Source organism: Esox lucius, chromosome 13, assembly GCF_011004845.1.
Source record: "Esox lucius isolate fEsoLuc1 chromosome 13, fEsoLuc1.pri, whole genome shotgun sequence".
NCBI lineage: Eukaryota > Metazoa > Chordata > Actinopteri > Esociformes > Esocidae > Esox > Esox lucius.
In genome coordinates this window covers 8,218,105-8,237,314 of record NC_047581.1, presented here as the reverse complement: position 1 = coordinate 8,237,314, position 19,210 = coordinate 8,218,105, and the positions used below count along the sequence as shown (strand labels likewise).

Below are 19,210 nucleotides of genomic sequence, written 5' to 3'. Positions count from 1 at the left end.
TGCCAAATACTGTATGTAGCATGGCTGCATTGCTTTTAAGATATTCTTCATGATTTATATAGCATCCAAAGCCTGCCCTCTGGAATTAAAGGCCTGAAAGTTGTAACAATTATCCAGCTTAGCCAAAGCAACACATAGCAATTGAGCAGAAAAAAGTGCACCTTTGTGGTGGTTAAAATCACAGATTCACACTTAAAACTTTGTTTCATTGCATATCAGACAAAATTGTCTAACTTTGCATGCATTTCCAAATGCTTCCATAAAGTATTAATTTCTCCTACACATACTACAAATCTGATTATTCAGATTTATATTAAAGATACATTTATTCTTTAAAGTTTTTGTGGTTTCATTTCATTACAGAAACTTCTGAATAGACAATTCAAAAATTAGTGTTACCAAGAAGAAGAAGTGTAATAAAGTTTACTGCAAGATATCTTTAACATGTCCTGCTAGTAAGACACTGAACTACTACATACAAATACAGTAATTCAGACACATTCATTTTACATCTCTGTAAGTACAATCATTCTATAATCATATACAGTCAATTAAATAATCCCATAAATACATAAGGTCAATGAAAAAGTCAATTATTATATAATAATTGACTTTTCACCTAATTTCTCAATTGCTCAGGAATACAGTTCTACTCTTGTCATAGTCTGGACTCTCCAATACCATATCTATTATTGACAGCACTTTTCGAAGCCAGGCAATAACATTTTACAAGATCTTCCGACAGGACAAATAGCTTCAGATGAATCATCAAGTTTTCTTGATTACATGAAAATTAAAACTAAATCTCTAAATCTATAATAAAACCAAGCAAGCCCCACTAGGACAACATTCAGAACATTTAAACAATCCAGAAGGGTCACTCAATGTACATGAAAGCAGCCAGCCAGACATTACAGCCAGGACACATGCAGGGTGGCACAGAGTGGGGAGGGAGGCCCTTCTTTCAAGGCCTTTGGCTTCATTGGGATACCCATGTCACCCACTGCTCCAGAAGGGAACATGACATACATGACAAGACATCATCCTTGTTGGAGAGAGACTGAACTCTGAACACTGCCAGTCACCACGGGTATCATGGGTCACTCAGGACGCAATACAAAGCTGTACCATTTCACAACAGCACTCCGCTGCAGATTTCCACTTCTATTTTTATCTTTTTCATAGTCTAACCACTTTACAATAACTGTGCAGGGATTTGGCGACATTGAGGAAAAAGGTTGAGATACTACAGGTGCATCTCAAAAAATTGGAAGTTCATTTTTCTTGATGATTATGGCTTACAGCTCATGGTAATATGCAAGAAACCAGGCAAGTTCAGCCGGCTTTAGTCAGAATAACAAGAATTGATTGTTGTTTCCGCCCTGAGATTCAAACCCAGATGACCAAAGTGAAAGGCAGCATCTTTAACCACTACACCACCAAGCTACAACAGTGTAGATGATAGTGATGGCCATTCGAGGTTTCATTACCGTTCTTCTAGCAGCAGGATATCATGCTAGCAGTGCTAACTCAGATTATTTTTTTCAAAATAAAAGCCATCATTGAAATATATGAGGTAATATAGTTAACAATCTAGTCTACACTTTATGTTTAATGTCCGTTCTAATTAACAATCTAGTCTGTACATTTTATGTTTAATGTCCGTTCTAATGTTACTCTTTTTCACAGACTACATTGTTAACTATATTGCCTTAAACATTTCAATGATAGCTTTTATTGTAATATAGAAATTCTGCGTGCAGCCAGCTTAATATCTTACTGCTAAAATAACGCAAATTATGCCTCGAATGCCTCAAAATTGATTTTTTAGTCAAGTGAAAAGATAAGATAATTGTGGAATCCACCAGAAATAGTTGCAATACTGTATGACCGCAAAAGTTTTTGTTTAGGCTTACTATAATGTAGCTACTGAATGTAGTAGCCAGCTACGTTTTTGTCTATCCTGACCCAAAAACCATGCACGGATGCGTACTTCGGAAATCGACCAGAAACAGTTTTATTCTAGGCTTACTATAAAGTAGATCCTGAAGGTTACAGTCAGTGAAGTGTTTTATTATCCAGAACAAATCTAAATGCATACTTTGTTTTGACTGTGAGGAGAATCGATCACACCGCTTACACGGTCCGGCAAAAATACAGTACCTCGTAATATTACAATAGAGAAATGTTGACCTGAGAAGAGCTCTAATCACCTAATTAACTCAAAGCACCTGCAAAGGTTTCCTATGTATATTCATTTATGCACTCAATATTTGGTCAGGGATCCTTTTGCACGAATTACTGCATCAATGCGGAGTGCCATGGAGGCAATCAGCCTGTGGCACTGCTGAGGTGTTATGGAAGTCCAGCTTTTATAGTGGCCTTCAGCTTGTCTGTGTTGTTGGATCTAGTGTATCTAATTTTCCTCTTGACAATACCCCATAGATTCTCTATGGGGTTCAGGTCAAGCGAGTTGGCTGGCCAGTCAAGCACAGTAATACCATGGGCAGCAAACCAGTCGTTTCAGCACTGTGGGCAAGTCCTGCTGGAAAAGGAAATCAGCATCTCCATAAAGCCTGTCAGCAGATGGAAGCATGAAGTGCTCTAAAATCTCCTGGTAGATGGCTGCATTGACTCTGGACTTGATAAAACACTGTGGACCAACACCAGCAGATTACATCGCACACAAAATCATCACTGACTGTAGAAACTTCACACTGGACTTCAAGCAACTTGGATTCTGTGCCTCTCCACTCTTCCTCCAGACTCAGGAACCTAGATTTCCAAATGAAATGCAAAATTAATCTGAAGAGAGGACTTTGGGCCACTGAGCAACGGTCCAGTTCTTTTTCTCCTTTGCCCAGGTAAGATGCTTCTGACGTGGTCTCTGGTTCAGGAGTGGCTTGACACTAGAAATGCGAAACTTGTTGCCCATTTCCTGGACACGTCTGTGCGGGGTGGCTCTTGATGCACTCACTCCAGCCTCAGTCCACTCCTTGTGAAGCTACCCCAAGTTCTTGAATCAGCTTTACTTGACAATCCTCTCAAGGCTGCGGTCATCCCTGCAGCTTGTGCACCTTTTCCTACCACACTATTCCCTTCCAGTCAACGTTCCATCAATATGCTTTGATACAGGACTCTGTCAACAGCCAGCTCTTTCAGCAATGACCTTCTGTGGCTTACCTTCCTCGTGGAGGGTATCAATGAGTGTCTTCTGGACAACTGTCAAGTCAGCAGTTTTCCCCATGATTGTGGCTATGTGTACTGAAGGCTCAGGGAGTTAATTAGCTGATTAGAGCTCTTCTCAGGTTGACATTTCTGTATTGAAATTTTTTTCTAAAAGAAATTTTGAGATACTGGATTTTTTATTTCCATGAGCTGTAAGCCATAACCATCATTGAAACCAAAAGGCTTGAAATGTTTCACTTTATATGTAATGAATCTAGAAAATATGAAGCTGTCACTTTTTGATTTGAATTATGGGAAAATAAATACTCTTCCACGATATTCAAATGAGTTGAGAAGCACCTGTATATACATCAATAATTTATGGGCAGGCAACTTAAATTTGATAATTTGTCCTTTATGTACTTCACCAGAGTTATATGAAGGCGTGGAAACCATTTTCTCTCTACATCTAGTATAAAGGAAATGAATGTGGGTGTTCCCAAAGACAGTCACAGTGCAATAGTACACTACTTAGCAATAGTACGAACTTTAGAAAGCAAATGTATTTTAGCTACACACAGAGACATACAATTGCCATACAGGATTCCTTTTCACTCCTGGGAAGCAAATCAAGATCGTCAAAAACGTGAATCTCTTTTAAGGAGGTGACAGACAATAAGTTGGGCTTGTTCCACTTGCAGCAAGACTTGCTGCTGACGACACACACCACAGATGCATCTCGGTATTTGGCTATAAATAAACTGTCCAGTACAATCCCAGACGGTTGTCTGACCCAATTCTCCTCATGAACTTGAAGAGCCTAACCCTTAATGATATGCCTACTGATTCCGTTTTGGGTTGGCGGCGGTTCACATTAGAACAGAGCTCTGGAATGACAAACATCGTTACCAACCTGGTGATGATGGCCAGGTGTGGAGGGCTCATGCAGGCTCCCATGAACAGGACGACATTCTCATGTCGAGTGTTCCGGTAGGCCATCACCTCCCTCTTAAAGGCCTTCAGCTGGTCCTCGTTGTCACGCTCAATGTCGATGAGGCGGATGGCCACTTCGCCGTGCCAACGACCATGGAACACTTGGCCGAAGCGACCTAAATAGGGAATAAGGATACTTAGACGACTTGCACTTGTAACGTTTCGAGTTTCTGGCCAAGACTGATTTTTTGATGTTGTAACTGGAGGGCTGCTCATTTCAGATCTCAGGCAAAACATAAAAAAAGGTTGATAAAACATCCTAAAAGGCAGCAAATGTAATGAGTTAATGGGATAAGGTGGGCGCACCAATTTGCAATGTAATAATTGGATCAATAAAATGCTATATTTGGTTATACTCTCTTACCTTTGCCGATGAGCTCTCCAATCTCCAGCTGCTCAAAGGGGATGTCCCACTCCTGTAGGAAAATGGATGTTTGACTGGCCTTTCTGGGGAAGTTACGGGCTGACAGCAGAGACAGGTTCATCTCCTCAAACTCATCCTCTGAATTTTCGGCCTCATCATTGCCCTCTTCATTCTGTTCAGAAAAGGAAGATTAATTGTGAAACATATTTCCTTATAGGTCTACCATAATGCTTTTTAAGTTAGCCATTATCTTCTGGGATCCATTGTTCTTTGCACAGACTTGTTGAAGACTGACTGACTTGTACAGTTGAAGAGGTTTACAGAGTATTGGAATGGCAAAGCAACAATACATTTGCTGCAGGCTATACATATGTTATCCAGGTATTTACATCCTCCAATGTCATCAGAGGGGGACGTACATCGGATGTAGGTTCCACTTCAATCTGTAGTATAGGGTTTAATGGGTTCACCTCCACTCTGAAAGCAAGAACAAGCATGCACATGTTAGTATAAAAGACATGCAGTATACACAAACCATGTTGAATAAAACCTCATGGACATTGTTTATGTTTGATCACGTATCTCAGACATTCATTAAACACCATACATAAAAATGTTGTCTAATTAGCTAGCATTCTGCAAGTAACCTCTTCTCACCTCTCAGTATCATCATCAAAGCGTCACACACACACACTCAGTTTGGGTTTTACTAAATAACCCAAAATCCCCAAAAGGATAGTTTACAGTGTGATAGAATAGCAAATAGGCTTATCAACAGACTTTTCATCTCATAGGCTCGGTATCAGAACCAGCAACCTTTCAGCTACTACCCGCTTCTTTAACTACTTAACTACTGCTGGCTGATTGTTAAATGAGACACACACAGTATATGTGTGAGGAAAGACAGTGGTTGTTGCTTTAGTGTACGGGTATGTGTGCAAAGTGATATGTGGCCCCTGTAGTGTGTGGGGCCCTTGGAAGGACCTCATTCTCATAATGAGAGGATTCAGCCCGAGGCCATAGAGAGGCCCTCATTAACCCAGGGAAGAGGCCATTAGGGTGGGGTAGTCACCCAGCTTCCACTGGGTGCTAGCTGGGAAAGGTGGCACATGGAGATGCACACAGTGGAAGCTGGGTGATTACCCTGCCCTAATGGCCTCTTCCCTGGGTTAATGAGGGGAAAGGTGGCACATGGAGATGCACACAGAGCAGGAGACCAGTTTTAATTAAATCATGAGAATGTGTGTTTCATAACCAAGATAATGTCACATTTGTAAGAAGGGAGAGAAAGATGTGGGGGGGAGTGAGGGTGGGCAAGAGATAGAAGAAGAAAGCAAGAGAGGTGATGAAGGAAACAATAAAGAGTAGATAGAGGGAGAGACATAAAAAGGGGAGGGGAAAAGAGAGACAGGAATGGGCGACAGAGTGACAGGGAAAGTGTTGCTGTCTGCACATTCATTTAATTTCCCAAGTTATACTGACACTGAACTGAAATAACACCTGTCATTCACAGACAGTAAAAAAAAAATCTGAAGTCATTCAAACTCCACCCATGTCTATCTTACAAATCACCAATAATGTGACTTTGACTTTGAAAAATGTACTTTGAAAATGGTTTTGAAAGCAAGAGTTAGTAAGACTAGATGTTTTGTGATGGACTGAGACCATAACTTAATTTCCAGAGGAAGGGAGGAGGGGAAATTGATATCCAAGGGAGTGACACTAAAAAAGAATACATGCCCATTTGAATGGTCAACAATTTACTGTCAAAATTGGCAATGAATGCCATCTTAGGTTTACATTCCAATTCGAACTTCTACATCTAGTCCGTGTTACTGAGCGCTACCTTGATTTCAGTTCAGTGATCGATTGACATAATAATCTAATTATCTGAGTAGTCCAAAGACATCATCATCACTCCTCATTTTCCGCAGCCATGGTTTTCAAAAACCCAGGAGGAATCCGGTTGGCATCCTTACTGTAGCGTAAACAAAGCTAACATTAGCCTCAGAGCATTTGTCTGTTCCTTCTCTCTCAGTGAAATTGTCACCAAAACATCTTTGCTTCAATAACTCTGAGTGCCCATTTCCTTCAACCAATGGAAGGACAAGCGATAGATGGACAATACGCAATGTGAGTCTTATCTGAAACGGTCTGTTTATGTGGCTGCATCGCTCAACAACATTTCTTAGCGCATCATTCAAAAATAACATTTAGGTCATTTTCTGACCTACTTCACTGGTGAAAGGAGTCGAAGGAAGAGACAGAGCTTTTTGTAAACAGTTTATTTCATTCAACAACCCCTCTAGACCAACCATGAAAATGTATTATATGCTGCATGATCTCAATCATGTTGAATTACATTTTATTTGGGCTAAAGATGTAAACAATATGTACTATATTAGAAACTAACAAAATGCCAAAGGTCAGTATGTATGCAACTTAAATCTGACAGCCTCTGCTGGAATGAGACTGGTATATTCATTCCTTGAACAGTCCTTGTGTCATCTAGGCAAAATTGCATTCTACTGTCTTCTGTATAATGAATTGAAAAATGCACTGATTCCTTAAGAATTTGGTGCTCATCCTGAAGTGTACTGGCTTCAAGATGGACAAGATTTAGTTGTTTAGGTTGGGGCTCTGACTAGGCCACTCAAGGTCATTCACCTACTTGTCCCTCAGCCACTGTACAGTTGCTTTGGTGGTGTTCTATGTGTCACTGTCATGTTGAAACGTGAACCATCTTTCCATGTTCAACTTAGTGGCCAGTTCTCCTAAAGAATCTGTTGGTATTTTGCACTGTCCATTTTCCCTGCTATCCTGACAAGTGATCCAATCCCTGGTGAAGAGAAACACCCCCACAACAGGATTCTGCCACTGCCATGCTCTACTGTAGGCATGGTGTTCTTTGGGTAGAAAGATGTTTTGGGTTTTTGCCAGACATATTGTTTGGCTTTCAGGCCAAAAAGTTCAATTTTGGTCACATCTGACAGAAACATTTCCTACATTTCCTGACGCTCAAATCTGTAATTACGTTTTGCTAGCTTGTACACTTAGGTTCGTGCTTGCAAGCTTATCTTCACAAGTTTGTACATTTAGTTTGTGCTTGCAAGCAATATTTGACAAGGTTGTACAATGAAACTTGAAAAATTTTTACAAACTCACAATTCTGTAACCAAACATTTGTATAAATTCAACTCGAACATCAAGCATATTTTTTTCTCTGATTTGTATAAGACCCTTTACCGCAACAAGGCTTATGCTGTGAAGCTAAAATGCACTCATGGATCAGTCTTTACGCGCTCTTGGAATTTTAACATGTTTACGACGTTCTGTATTCCGAGGTTAGTAAATGAAAATTCATTTCAGCAAGAAACAGATATGGGTGGGTCTTCTACTCTTGACCAATCAGTTTCACATTTGCATTTCTACAACCAATACCATTGGTCGGATAAGTCAATCAATCTAAAGGAAATATATTTCCAGAAGACGATTTGTTTTCCGGAGTTGTGGAAAGTTTAATGCTATGCACTGCTCTTCTGAGCTGTTAGTTTCTGACTGAGTTACATAAATATATTATCAGAAATACTTATTTATGTCCTCACGCACGATCTCAGGCTCCTTCCCCGCCAGCGAGGTGACGTTCCACGTCCCGAGAGCTAGTTTCCGTGTCCAGGGATCGGGTTGTCTAGGCCCCCGCCTTCGACTGCCACCCGATCCTCTCTGCACCGACCCCTTGGTGTCAAGGTTCCGACTAGAGGTAGTCGGGATCACCTCTACGCACGGCTTGGGCTCTGGAACCACACTCCTTGAGAGAGGATGGACTCTTCACCACTCTGGAGTTGCCCATGGTGAGAGGCGGCGGGCTGGTGTGGGTTTGCTTATAGCTCCCCAGCTCTGCCGCCATGTGTTGGAGTTTACCCCGGTGAACGAGAGGGTCGTTTCCCTGCGCCTACGGGTCGGGGATAGGTCTCTCACTGTTGTTTGTGCCTACGGGCCGAACGGCAGTGCAGAGTACCCGACCTTCTTGGAGTCTCTGGGAGGGGTGCTGGAAAGTGCTCTGACTGGGGACTCTATCGTTCTACTGGGGGACTTCAACGCCCACGTGGGCAACGACAGTGACACCTGGAGGGGTGTGATTGGGAGGAACGGCCCCCCTGATCTGAACCCGAGCAGTGTTCAGTTATTGGACTTCTGTGCTAGTCACAGTTTGTCCATAACGAACACCATGTTCAAGCATAAGGGTGTCCATCAGTGCACATGGCACCAGGACACCCTAGGCCGCAGGTCGATGATCGACTTTGTTGTCGTTTCATCTGACCTGCGGCCGTATGTCTTGGACACTCGGGTGAAGAGAGGGGCGGAGCTGTCAACTGATCACCACCTGGTGGTGAGTTGGATCCGATGGTGGGGGAGGAAGCTGGACAGACTTGGCAGGCCCAAGCGTACTGTAAGGGTCTGCTGGGAACGTCTGGCCGAGTCTCCTGTCAGAGAGATCTTTAACTCCCACATCCGGCAGAGCTTCGACTGGATCCCGAGGGAGGCTGGAGATATTGAGTCCGAGTGGACCATGTTCTCCACCGCCATTGTCGAAGCGGCCGCTCGGAGCTGTGGCCGTAAGGTCTCTGGTGCCTGTCGAGGCGGCAATCCCCAAACCCGGTGGTGGACACCGGAAGTAAGGGATGCCGTCAAGCTGAAAAAGGAGTCCTATCAAGCCTGGTTGGCTTGTGGGACTCCTGAGGCGGCTGACGGGTACCGACAGGCCAAGCGGACTGCAGCCCGGGTGGTTGTGGAGGCAAAAACTCGGGCCTGGGAGGAGTTCGGTGAGGCCATGGAGAAGGACTATCGGCTGGCCTTGAAGAGATTCTGGCAAACCATCCGGCGCCTCAGGAGTGGGAAACAGTGCCCTACCAACGCTGTTTACAGTAGAGGTGGGCAGCTGTTGACCTCAACTGAGGATGTTGTCGGGCGGTGGAAGGAGTACTTCGAGGATCTCCTCAATCCCGCTGTCACTTCTTCCATTGAGGAAGCAGAGGATGAGGGCTCAGAGGTGGACTCGTCCATCACCCGGGCTGAAGTCACTGAGGTGGTCAAGAAACTCCTCGGTGGCAAGGCACCGGGGGTGGATGAGATCCGCCCTGAATACCTCAAGTCTCTGGATGTTGTGGGGTTGTCTTGGTTGACACACCTGTGCAACATCGCGTGGCGGTCGGGGACAGTGCCGATAGTAGAACCTCGGATTCAGGAGGAACAGTGTGGTTTTCATCCGGGCCGTGGAACACTGGACCAGCTCTATACCCTCTACGGGGTGTTGGAGGGTTCATGGGAGTTTGCCCAACCAGTCCACATGTGTTTTGTGGATTTGGAGAAGGCATTCGACTATGTCCCTCGCGGCGTCCTGTGGAGGGTGCTTCGGGAATATGGGGTCCTGGGTCCTTTGCTAAGGGCTGTCAGGTCCCTATACGACCGAAGTAGGAGCTTGGTCTGCATTGCCGGCAGTAAGTCAGACTTGTTCCCAGTGCATGTTGGACTCCGGCAGGGCTGCCCTTTGTCACCGGTTCTGTTCATAATTTTTATGGACGGAATTTCTAGGCGCAGCCAGGGGCCAGAGGGTGTCAGGTTTGGGGACCACACGATTTCGTCTTTGCTCTTTGCGGATGATGTTGTCGTGTTGGCCCCTTCAAACCAGGACCTTCAGCATGCGCTGGGACGGTTTGCAGCCGAGTGTGAAGTGGTGGGGATGAGAATCAGTACCTCCAAATCCGAGGCCATGGTCCTCAGTCGGAAAAGGGTGGCTTGCCCACTTCAGGTTGGTGAAGAGTGCTTGCCTTCAAGTGGAGGAGTTTAAGTATCTAGGGGTCTTGTTCACGAGTGAGGGAAGGATGGAACGGGAGATTGACAGACGGATCGGTGCAGCTTCTGCAGTAATGCGGTCGATGTATCGGCCTGTCGTGGTGAAGAAAGAGCTGAGCCGTAAGGCGAAGCTCTCGATTTACCGGTCAATCTACGTTCCTACTCTCACCTATGGTCATGAGCTTTGGGTCATGACCGAAAGGACAAGATCCCGGATACAGGCGGCCGAAATGAGCTTTCTCCGCAGGGTGGCTGGGCGATCCCTTAGAGATAGGGTGAGAAACTCGGTCACCCGGGAGGAGCTCGGAGTAGAGCCACTGCTCCTCCACATCGAGAGGGGTCAGCTGAGGTGGCTTGGGCATCTGTTTCGGATGCCTCCGGAACGCCTTCCTGGGAAGGTGTTCCGGTCCCGTCCCACCGGGACGAGACCCCGGGGAAGACCTAGGACACGCTGGAGGGACTATGTCTCCCGGCTGGCCTGGGAACGCCTCTGTGTCCCCCCGGAAGAGCTGGAGGAAGTGTCTGGGGAGCGGAAAGTCTGGGCATCTCTGCTTAGACTGCTGCCCCCGCGACCCGGCCCCGGATGAAGCGGAAGAAGATGAATGAATGAATGAACTTATTTATGTCATGTATTTTGTCTAAATATTTACCTTGTTGTGTCTCATTCTTGTGCGCATGCTCAATACTCAAACCAGCAACGGTTGTCTAGTAAGCAAACTTTTATTACCAGGGCGATAATTCTATTCTACTTTTTCACTGTTTTTCAAACAGGGTCTGTGACCATGTTATCCATTTTACTTTTGATTTGCCACTTTACTTTCAAAGATTGTCAATTTAAAAGAAAATTGATGCAGTTCATTGCCACGTACCCATCGCACCTATTAAAGCTCCTCTACTTGATAATTTTGTGTTCTGTAGGCCTACTTTACAATACAAGCCAACCCAGAAACTTGCTCTTTTATGTTTTGTTTGCTTGGTTCCACTGCCACTAATACATCCATTAGTAACTACAACAAATCTCACTAGTAAACACCTCGTATTTACCTCACTTATATAACATAATAATAATAACACACATTTACCAGACAATTTTTTTTCCATTCATTTTATTTTGACAAGCTAATTCTATATCTTCACGGTATCGAATTACTTGAAATATTATACAGTTTAATGCTGGCCACAGATCTTAATAGTTAATTCCACATGCATGGTTTTCCCATAAGTAAGGTTCAAATAATTTACCGTTATGACAACAGTAACTATGTAAAATAAGTAGGTAACACATTTTACAGTACATTACTAGCCACGGATTTCAATAGTTAGTTTCATAACCTAGTACAAATAAGGACAACATTTCCAATGTTTGTTTAGCAAGAAGTAAGGCACAAATCAACAGAATTAACTTACTTACAGGGTTGGGTAGGTAACTTTTTAAAAGCAATCCTTTCCAGTTACCTGTCCACATTTATAATCAGTAACGTCACTTTTAGATTTGTAATGTAATCAGATTACTTTGAATTACTTTGAGATAACTTTCTTATTCAAAGGCATTAGAAAACAAATAGGAATAGCCTATAACAAGTTGAACAGCTTTTGCGGGATCAGTCAGTGTTAGAGTTTACATAGCTGGCCAAAAACGTAATTAGCATTTTAACTTATGGGTTTTGTACAGTGCCTTTGGAAAGGGTTGCTTAAACCATTGCTTCCTACTTCAATATGATTGGGCTACATCTCTACATTACAAGTTAAAGGTCTGTCAGATATTCAGTCGTTCCAATTAATCCGATAACCCTCGATCTTCCAGAAGCTGGCTGTTTATCTGAACCCAAAATCGAAGGATGTATTAACCTTTTCTGTTAATAATTTTTTCATGTTTCTAAGTGCTTCAAAACATTGTTGAAAATTTGCTCCAAACCACCAACATTGTCAAAACGTTGCAGAAACCCAAGGCACTCGAAAGCACGTTCGCAATCGTGAACACCTTTACTCAAACACGTTTTACCCACGCGAACGTAACATTATTATTAGTGCCACGAGCAACTGATTTTCAAATCGCAAATTATAGAAATAAACTGATTATACACCTGCACTCTTAGTTTAAAGTCAATGTCGTCAGCAGCCAATGATAACCAATGGATGCAATATTCTGAGAGGCAAAGCAAGCAGAATCACATGGCCTACCTGTATGGACGGATTTCAGGTGGTTGCGTCAAATGCATATCATCATCCTTCGGCAGAGTGCTTCACAACACACCTTTTCTCTTTAAATATTGTGATTAATTCAATATAATGTTTTATCTTGAAGGCTGCCCATGTTACAGCTATCTAACAAATCTTCAAAAACTTTTCCTATCTTAGTTTTTCAGGGCAACTCTTTTCAGCTGTGTTGTTCGGTGCCTTTGACAAATAAACCTTGAAACTTGAACTATATAATATATAACACGATCGTGGTAGGCTTATTGCCTTTCATTGTTCTGAAAAAGATGCATCGAGTATAACTATATCACCTTAAAATGAGTTGGCTAATATAGATACACACAGTTTTTACCAATTAAACTAGCACTTCATCAGTCACTAAACTGCTTATGCACGTCCACATTTTCACGCATGAGGCGCTCAATTATAATTTTGGTTCAAATAACAATGTTTTTAAAACATTAAATTAAATAAAATAACTTTTTCAATTGAAGTAATCCAAAAGTAATCATATTTTCTTTTCAAAAGTATCTGTAATCCGATTACAATATTTTAGTTGTTAACATAACAGATTACAGTTACTGTTTTTTTATAATCCGTTAAATGTAACGGATTACTTGTAATCCGTTTCTCCCCAACTCTGCTTACTTATTACGTATTTGCAGCTTTGGTCCTGTTAAATTGTTGTGGTCCAAATGTGATTAGTAAATACAATTTTCAATCTATATTTGAACGCATTTCAACAAGCAGGAATATCCCAATAATATCCAGAAAATACTGTCTTTCTGATTCACTGTACACTATATCAGGATGTAATATCCTTACAAAAAGATATCTTTCAAATAATGTATTTAGTGCACAGTTAGCTTGCTAGTTAGCTAGCTACAAGTATGCAGTCTACCGCAGGATAATGTTTAAAGCTATTAACCATTTGCAGCTATAACAGCCACCACTCTTCTGGGAAGTCTTTCCATGAGATTTTGAGGTGTCTCTTTTGTGCCCATTCAGCCAAAAGATCATTTGCGAGGTCAGGCACTGATGTTGGACGAGAAGGCACTGATGTTGGACGAGAAGGCTTGGCTCGCAATCGCCATTCCAATTCATCACTAAGGTGTTCAACGGGGTTGAGGTCAGGGCTCTGCCCAGACCGCTTGAGTTCCTCCACACCAACCAAATCTAATCATATCTTTATGGATCCCGCTTTATAGACCCTGCTGTCTTTGTATCCTATAGCATTAAGATGACCCTTGACTGGAACTAAGATGTCCAGTCCAAACCCTGAAAGACAGCCCAAGACCATTATCCCTCCTCCTGTAAACTTTACAAGAGGCACTATGCATTCCAGCAGGTAGCGTTCTCCTGGCATCTGCCACATCCAGATTCATCCATCAGACTGCCAGATAGTGAAGCATGACTCATCACTCCAGAGAACATTCCACTGCTCCAGAGTCCAACAGTGGCGTGCTTTTCACCACCCAAGCCAACACTTTGCATTATGCATGTTGACATGAGGCTTGCGTACACCTTCTGGCCGATGGAAACCCATTTCATTAAGCTCCTGACACACGTTGCTTTCAGAGCCAGTTTGAAACTCTTTGGTGAGTGATGATAACAACATCAGATGATAGGCAATTTTTACACAGCACTTAGCCGCCTTGCTCTGTGAGTTTGCATGGTCCGCCATTTTGTGGCTGGGTTGTTATTGCTCCTAGACGCTTCTACTTCACAGCACTTACAGTTGACTGGGGCAGATCTATTAGGGCAGAAATATCGAACTGTCTTGTGGCAATGGTGGCATCCGATGATTAAAGTCACTGAGCTCTTCAGTATGACCCATTGTACTGCAAGTGTTCGTCTATGGAGATTTCATGGCTATGTGCTGGATTTTATGCACCTGTGAGCAATAGGTGTGGTTGAAACACATGAACTCAATAATTAGTAGGGGTGTCCAACAACATTTGGTTATCTATGGTATAAGCTTAATAAAAATAATCACATTTAATGTGGATAGAATCCCAGAGGATTTAGAAACATTCATTGAAACATTTGTTATACAGCTACCAAGCAACCTGGAACCCTTCACATCACAGTTGAACTCAATGACTTATATCTCTCTGATATTAATTGTGAAAAACTTGGGGTATGGTAGTTCAAAAGCACATTGCACAAAGCAATTATCATGCAGCTTTGATCTCATGGCTGATTGTAGATATGGAAAACCGAAAGTCACTGCAGAGTAATTCATTATTTAAGGGTGACATTGATGGATTTAAAGGCTTCATTTTAATTAACTGAAATCAGAAAAGAGGGCAAAGACATTAAGATCAAAAGTAAAATTATGTAACACAGGTATGCTTTTTGTTGCTTCTAACGATAATTGTTACATTTGGGTATATGTTTCAGTTTTGGTGAAATCACAATACATGTTCTAATAACTGACTATATTAATAATATTACTACAGAGCAGTAATACAAATGATGTTCCCTACTCACCCAGGCTCAGACAGGACAGGGTGCAGGATGACTTGGGGTGCCCTGCTGGGGGCCTCTGGGACTGGGGAGACATCTGGAAAAGAGAGGTAGAGTTCCTAATACATCGCTGCTAATAACCCAGTTCTATACCGAAACACTGTACATTAATATCAACAACTATACTTCAACACAATTCAATTCAAATGACTTGGCATGACGTATGTACAATGCAATAATACATTAATGACAATCTGGCTCATGTTATATTATTGTTATTAGATTTAACTTAAAACATTACTTTAGTTTTGTTTATTTTATATACATCACAGCTAAAAGCTTGGGCAAACAAAAATAAATAATTTATTATATACAAAAAACGAATACATAAATCAATGATTTGCAACAGGAACTCGAAGGGATGATGGATGCTGATGATCAGGGAGACGGGGATAGGATGTCATTGGAAGCGATTTTATTAGCAGGCGGAAGGGATAAACATTAGCAGCTGTTAACAGCAGTGGTCTCATGACACAATTCAGGACCAGTCCTGTACAGCACCAGTACTTCCCAGACTGTTCTACATGTTACCATCATTCCCTGTCCCATATGTTTTCCAGGGAGAGATTGGCAGCAACAGGCCTTTTCTATTCTATTGAACAGCCATGAGAACAAGTTGCAAAGGTTCCAAATGAAGGGACTAAAAATGATGACAGCCTTCGAGCGGAAAAGAGAAAAAAAAGGCTAAGGGTTTAGAAGCTGTCAAGGAGGAGAACAGAATAATCAAATTGTAACATCAAAAAGATTCTCCTGTCCTCCTTCGGTTTGGTGCGGTGCATTGTGGGTAGGCGTAATGATCAACTGAGAGGCCCTTACCTGGGAAGATGAACTGCTGCTTGTATTTGAAGTAAGAAGAGGCTACAGAAAGGGAGAAAAGGAGGAGGGAGAGTGGGTCAGGGTGGTAGAGCAGACCCATTCTATAACTGACAATCAGCACAGAGCTGGGTTGGTTCATTGAGGGGTGGAAATGGCAAGAATTACATTCTTTCCTAGAGCAGAGATACAGGACAGACAGATCTGAACATCAAAGAGCACTAGATTGATGATTTCTATCAAATAATCCCATACCTGTTAAATTGAACTGTTTCTGTTGCCGTGCCGACTGTGGGGAGGGATGCATTGGGGAGGGAGGTGTGGCACTGGAGGGGAGGGGGGGAGCGGGGGAGGAGGGAGTGGAGGAGGTGGTGGAGGAGGGGTTACTGCTAGAATCTGGCTGGTATGGGACGGGGATGTGATCCTAAGGACAAACAGGGAGAGAGGGGAGAGAGACGGGGGAGAGAGACGGGGGAGAGAGACGGGGGAGAGAGACGGGGGAGAAAGGCAAGGAAGAGTAAGACAGGGGAAAGGACAAAAAGGTTAGATAGAGAAAGGTTGAGACAGGGAGATCAGGAGAGAGAGGGAGTGCGAGATAGGGAAAGCGAGTTAGAAAGAGGGGAAGAGAGAGTGATTCAACTTCAAGGCATTCAATTAATACAGAGCCACAGGTTATTTAGAAAGTCTTAAAACTGTGAAACCAAACTAATTGAATTTCCGTAGACTTGTCAGTTAACTTGCCGTTTACAGTCAAGAGTTCTTGGTGCCCCGCATCATTAGTTTATTAGAACAGTGATAGACAGACAGCTTGTCCCCCTGAGAGTCACACACCCCCTCTCTCATTCTTCATCTAGTAACCTCAGGCTCCATCGCTCCCTTGAATCTACCTTGCTGCCTGCTAAATTAAATAGACTAGTATCATAGTGTGTCTCTATGGTCTAGAGAGGCTGGAACGGACACTGTATCATAGTGTGCCTCTATGGTCTAGAGAGGCTGGAACAGACACAGTATCATAGTGTGCCTCTATGGTCTAGAGAGGCTGGAACAGACACAGTATCATAGTGTGCCTCTATGGTCTAGAGAGACTGGAACGGACACAGTATCATAGTGTGCCTCTATGGTCTAGAGAGGCTGGAACAGACACAGTATCATAGTGTGCCTCTATGGTCTAGAGAGGCTGGAACGGACACAGTATCATAGTGTGCCTCTATGGTCTAGAGAGGCTGGAACGGACACAGTATCATAGTGTGCCTCTATGGTCTAGAGAGGCTGGAATGGGCACAGTAATATAGAATGTCTCAATGGTTTAGAGAGGCTAAAATGGGCACAGTATTATAGTATGTCTCTATGACCTAGAGGCTAAAATGGACACAGTATTATAGTGTCTCTGTGGTCTAGAGAGGCATAAACGGAGAATAGAGAAAAGAAATACAGCACAAAGAGCCATTCCATCAGTTTTTCTGGGCAGGGTTTGTGGGGTCAGCGGGGAAGCTAGTCGGATTTTTCACTACAACCTCTGTGTTGCATTGGTACTAAAGCTCTGTTTTTACTGGCACTTCCATTTAATCAGAATTAGGGCAACCCGGTACAGCCCACTTTGAATACTGGTGCCTGTCCCATTAGAATTTGGGATGGTGATCTGTTACTATGTAACCATAGGCTGAATGCTGACACATTAGCATTTCTTTATACGGTTAGCAAACTCATGTACAGGTAAAACCGACATCAACGTGCTGCTGCTAACAATTTATCTGCCTCCACTGACAGTTCATGTGGCACTATACTAGGGGCAAACTTGTTTGTCTTCTGCTTTGCAAGACAAGTTAAAGCCATCCTTGGAAATGTTCCAACCGTTTGAGCTATACAAAGGTAGCAATTGTACATTCACATCATCAACATTTCTAGCTAGCTGTGTATTGAGATTATGGTACGTTCTTATCTCCATAATACAAGCAGTACGGCAACAGTCAGAAATGGCACACATGACAAAAATTGCTGCCACTACACAAACTTTTAGTCAGCACACAAATATAGGTGACATTACTAAAACTCAGTCATTATTCTTTTTTTGGAGGCAGTGGGAATGTAATTTGAGCTATCCCAATAATTACTTTGAAGTGAGAATGAAAATTACGCTTAAAAAAATAGCAGAGTACAAATAATTATTTTAAAAGTAAGAATACTCTGGGTTATCTTTTTCTTTTTTCTATCAGGTTAGAACTATTTCTCTTTTCAGACATACTCATTCACAAGGTAACACCTGGCTGTGCACCTGTCATTAAACAGTGTTGCTATGACGCAAGTCCATAGAGATACTGTTGCTTAAGATAGGAGAGAGGGGAGAGATATGCTGGCTTGAGTCTAAGAGATAAAAGCTCTATTATGGTGCACGGTATAAATAAGTGGCCTTGGTTACACTCGCCTATTACGGAGTGATCTCACACACAAACGGCCAGTACACACATAACGCTCCTTTACTGGTTGTGTTGATGTGGTTGATTGACGGAGGTCTTATCTTAAAGCACTAATTGTCACAGTGAATTAAACAAGTTGGGTCCACACAAACTACATGTATTTAACTTCCATATTCAAATGTTTCCTTGTCAGTCCAGCACGCACACATTGTCAATCCAGACAATATAACTATAACAGTTGAGCGTAATTTTGTATTGTATTGTCCTCAAATCCTTAATCACTCAGTAATTGTTGCCATGGGAAATGGCAGTTATAGTGCTTCCCTTGCCTCACGGCAGAATTTGGCATGCTTCCCTCTCAACTGAGTAAAGTACTACACCGTGCCAATATAACAAGTATTTTCTAATATTGGCAATTATCTGACTACTACTTGTTCCAGAAAGTAAAAAAAGTTTGCCACATTAGCCACCCCCAATAACGAGTGTTAGATGCAGTCCTGTTGCTCGGTCTGGGATTAACTTGATGGTAATTTGCCTGCGCTTATCATTGTGCAGCTTGAGGGCCATAAAGACTGCAGTGGACAGCAGGTAAGTAGTGGCTATCATATCATCTCACAGGCTGTGATCCATTATACACTGCTCAAAAAAATGAAGGGAAACTCATAATCATCACAGTATAACTCCAAGTCAGTTAAACTTCAGGGTATAATGACTCATGTGACCAGAGTGTGTAGGCAGTTCCTGGATGACAAAGGCATTGATGCCATTGGCTGGCCCTCACGTTGCCCCGAACTGAATCCATTTGAGAACCTCTGGGACATTATGTATTGGTGCATCTGAAACCGCCAAGTAGCGCCACAGACTGTCCAGGAGTTCACTG

At 42.7% G+C, this 19,210-nt stretch overlaps 1 protein-coding gene across 6 annotated transcripts in view; it reads right to left on the bottom strand.

Annotated features, from left to right (window-relative positions):
- The window catches only part of ksr2 (kinase suppressor of ras 2), a 107,545-nt gene that overhangs the window by 24,647 nt on the left and 63,688 nt on the right, over positions 1-19,210 (bottom strand). For 5 of the 6 annotated variants that reach the window (XM_020052181.3, XM_020052180.3, XM_020052183.3 and 2 more), the window contains 6 exons: positions 16,172-16,340; positions 15,920-15,961; positions 15,068-15,140; positions 4,915-5,002; positions 4,526-4,697; positions 4,082-4,277 (listed from right to left, as the gene is read on the bottom strand). In XM_020052181.3, coding sequence (XP_019907740.2) covers positions 4,082-4,277; positions 4,526-4,697; positions 4,915-5,002; positions 15,068-15,140; positions 15,920-15,961; positions 16,172-16,340 — 740 coding nt within the window. The remainder of the gene's footprint in view (positions 1-4,081; positions 4,278-4,525; positions 4,698-4,914; positions 5,003-15,067; positions 15,141-15,919; positions 15,962-16,171; positions 16,341-19,210) is intronic. The other variant, XM_013132755.4, reaches the window with a different exon arrangement.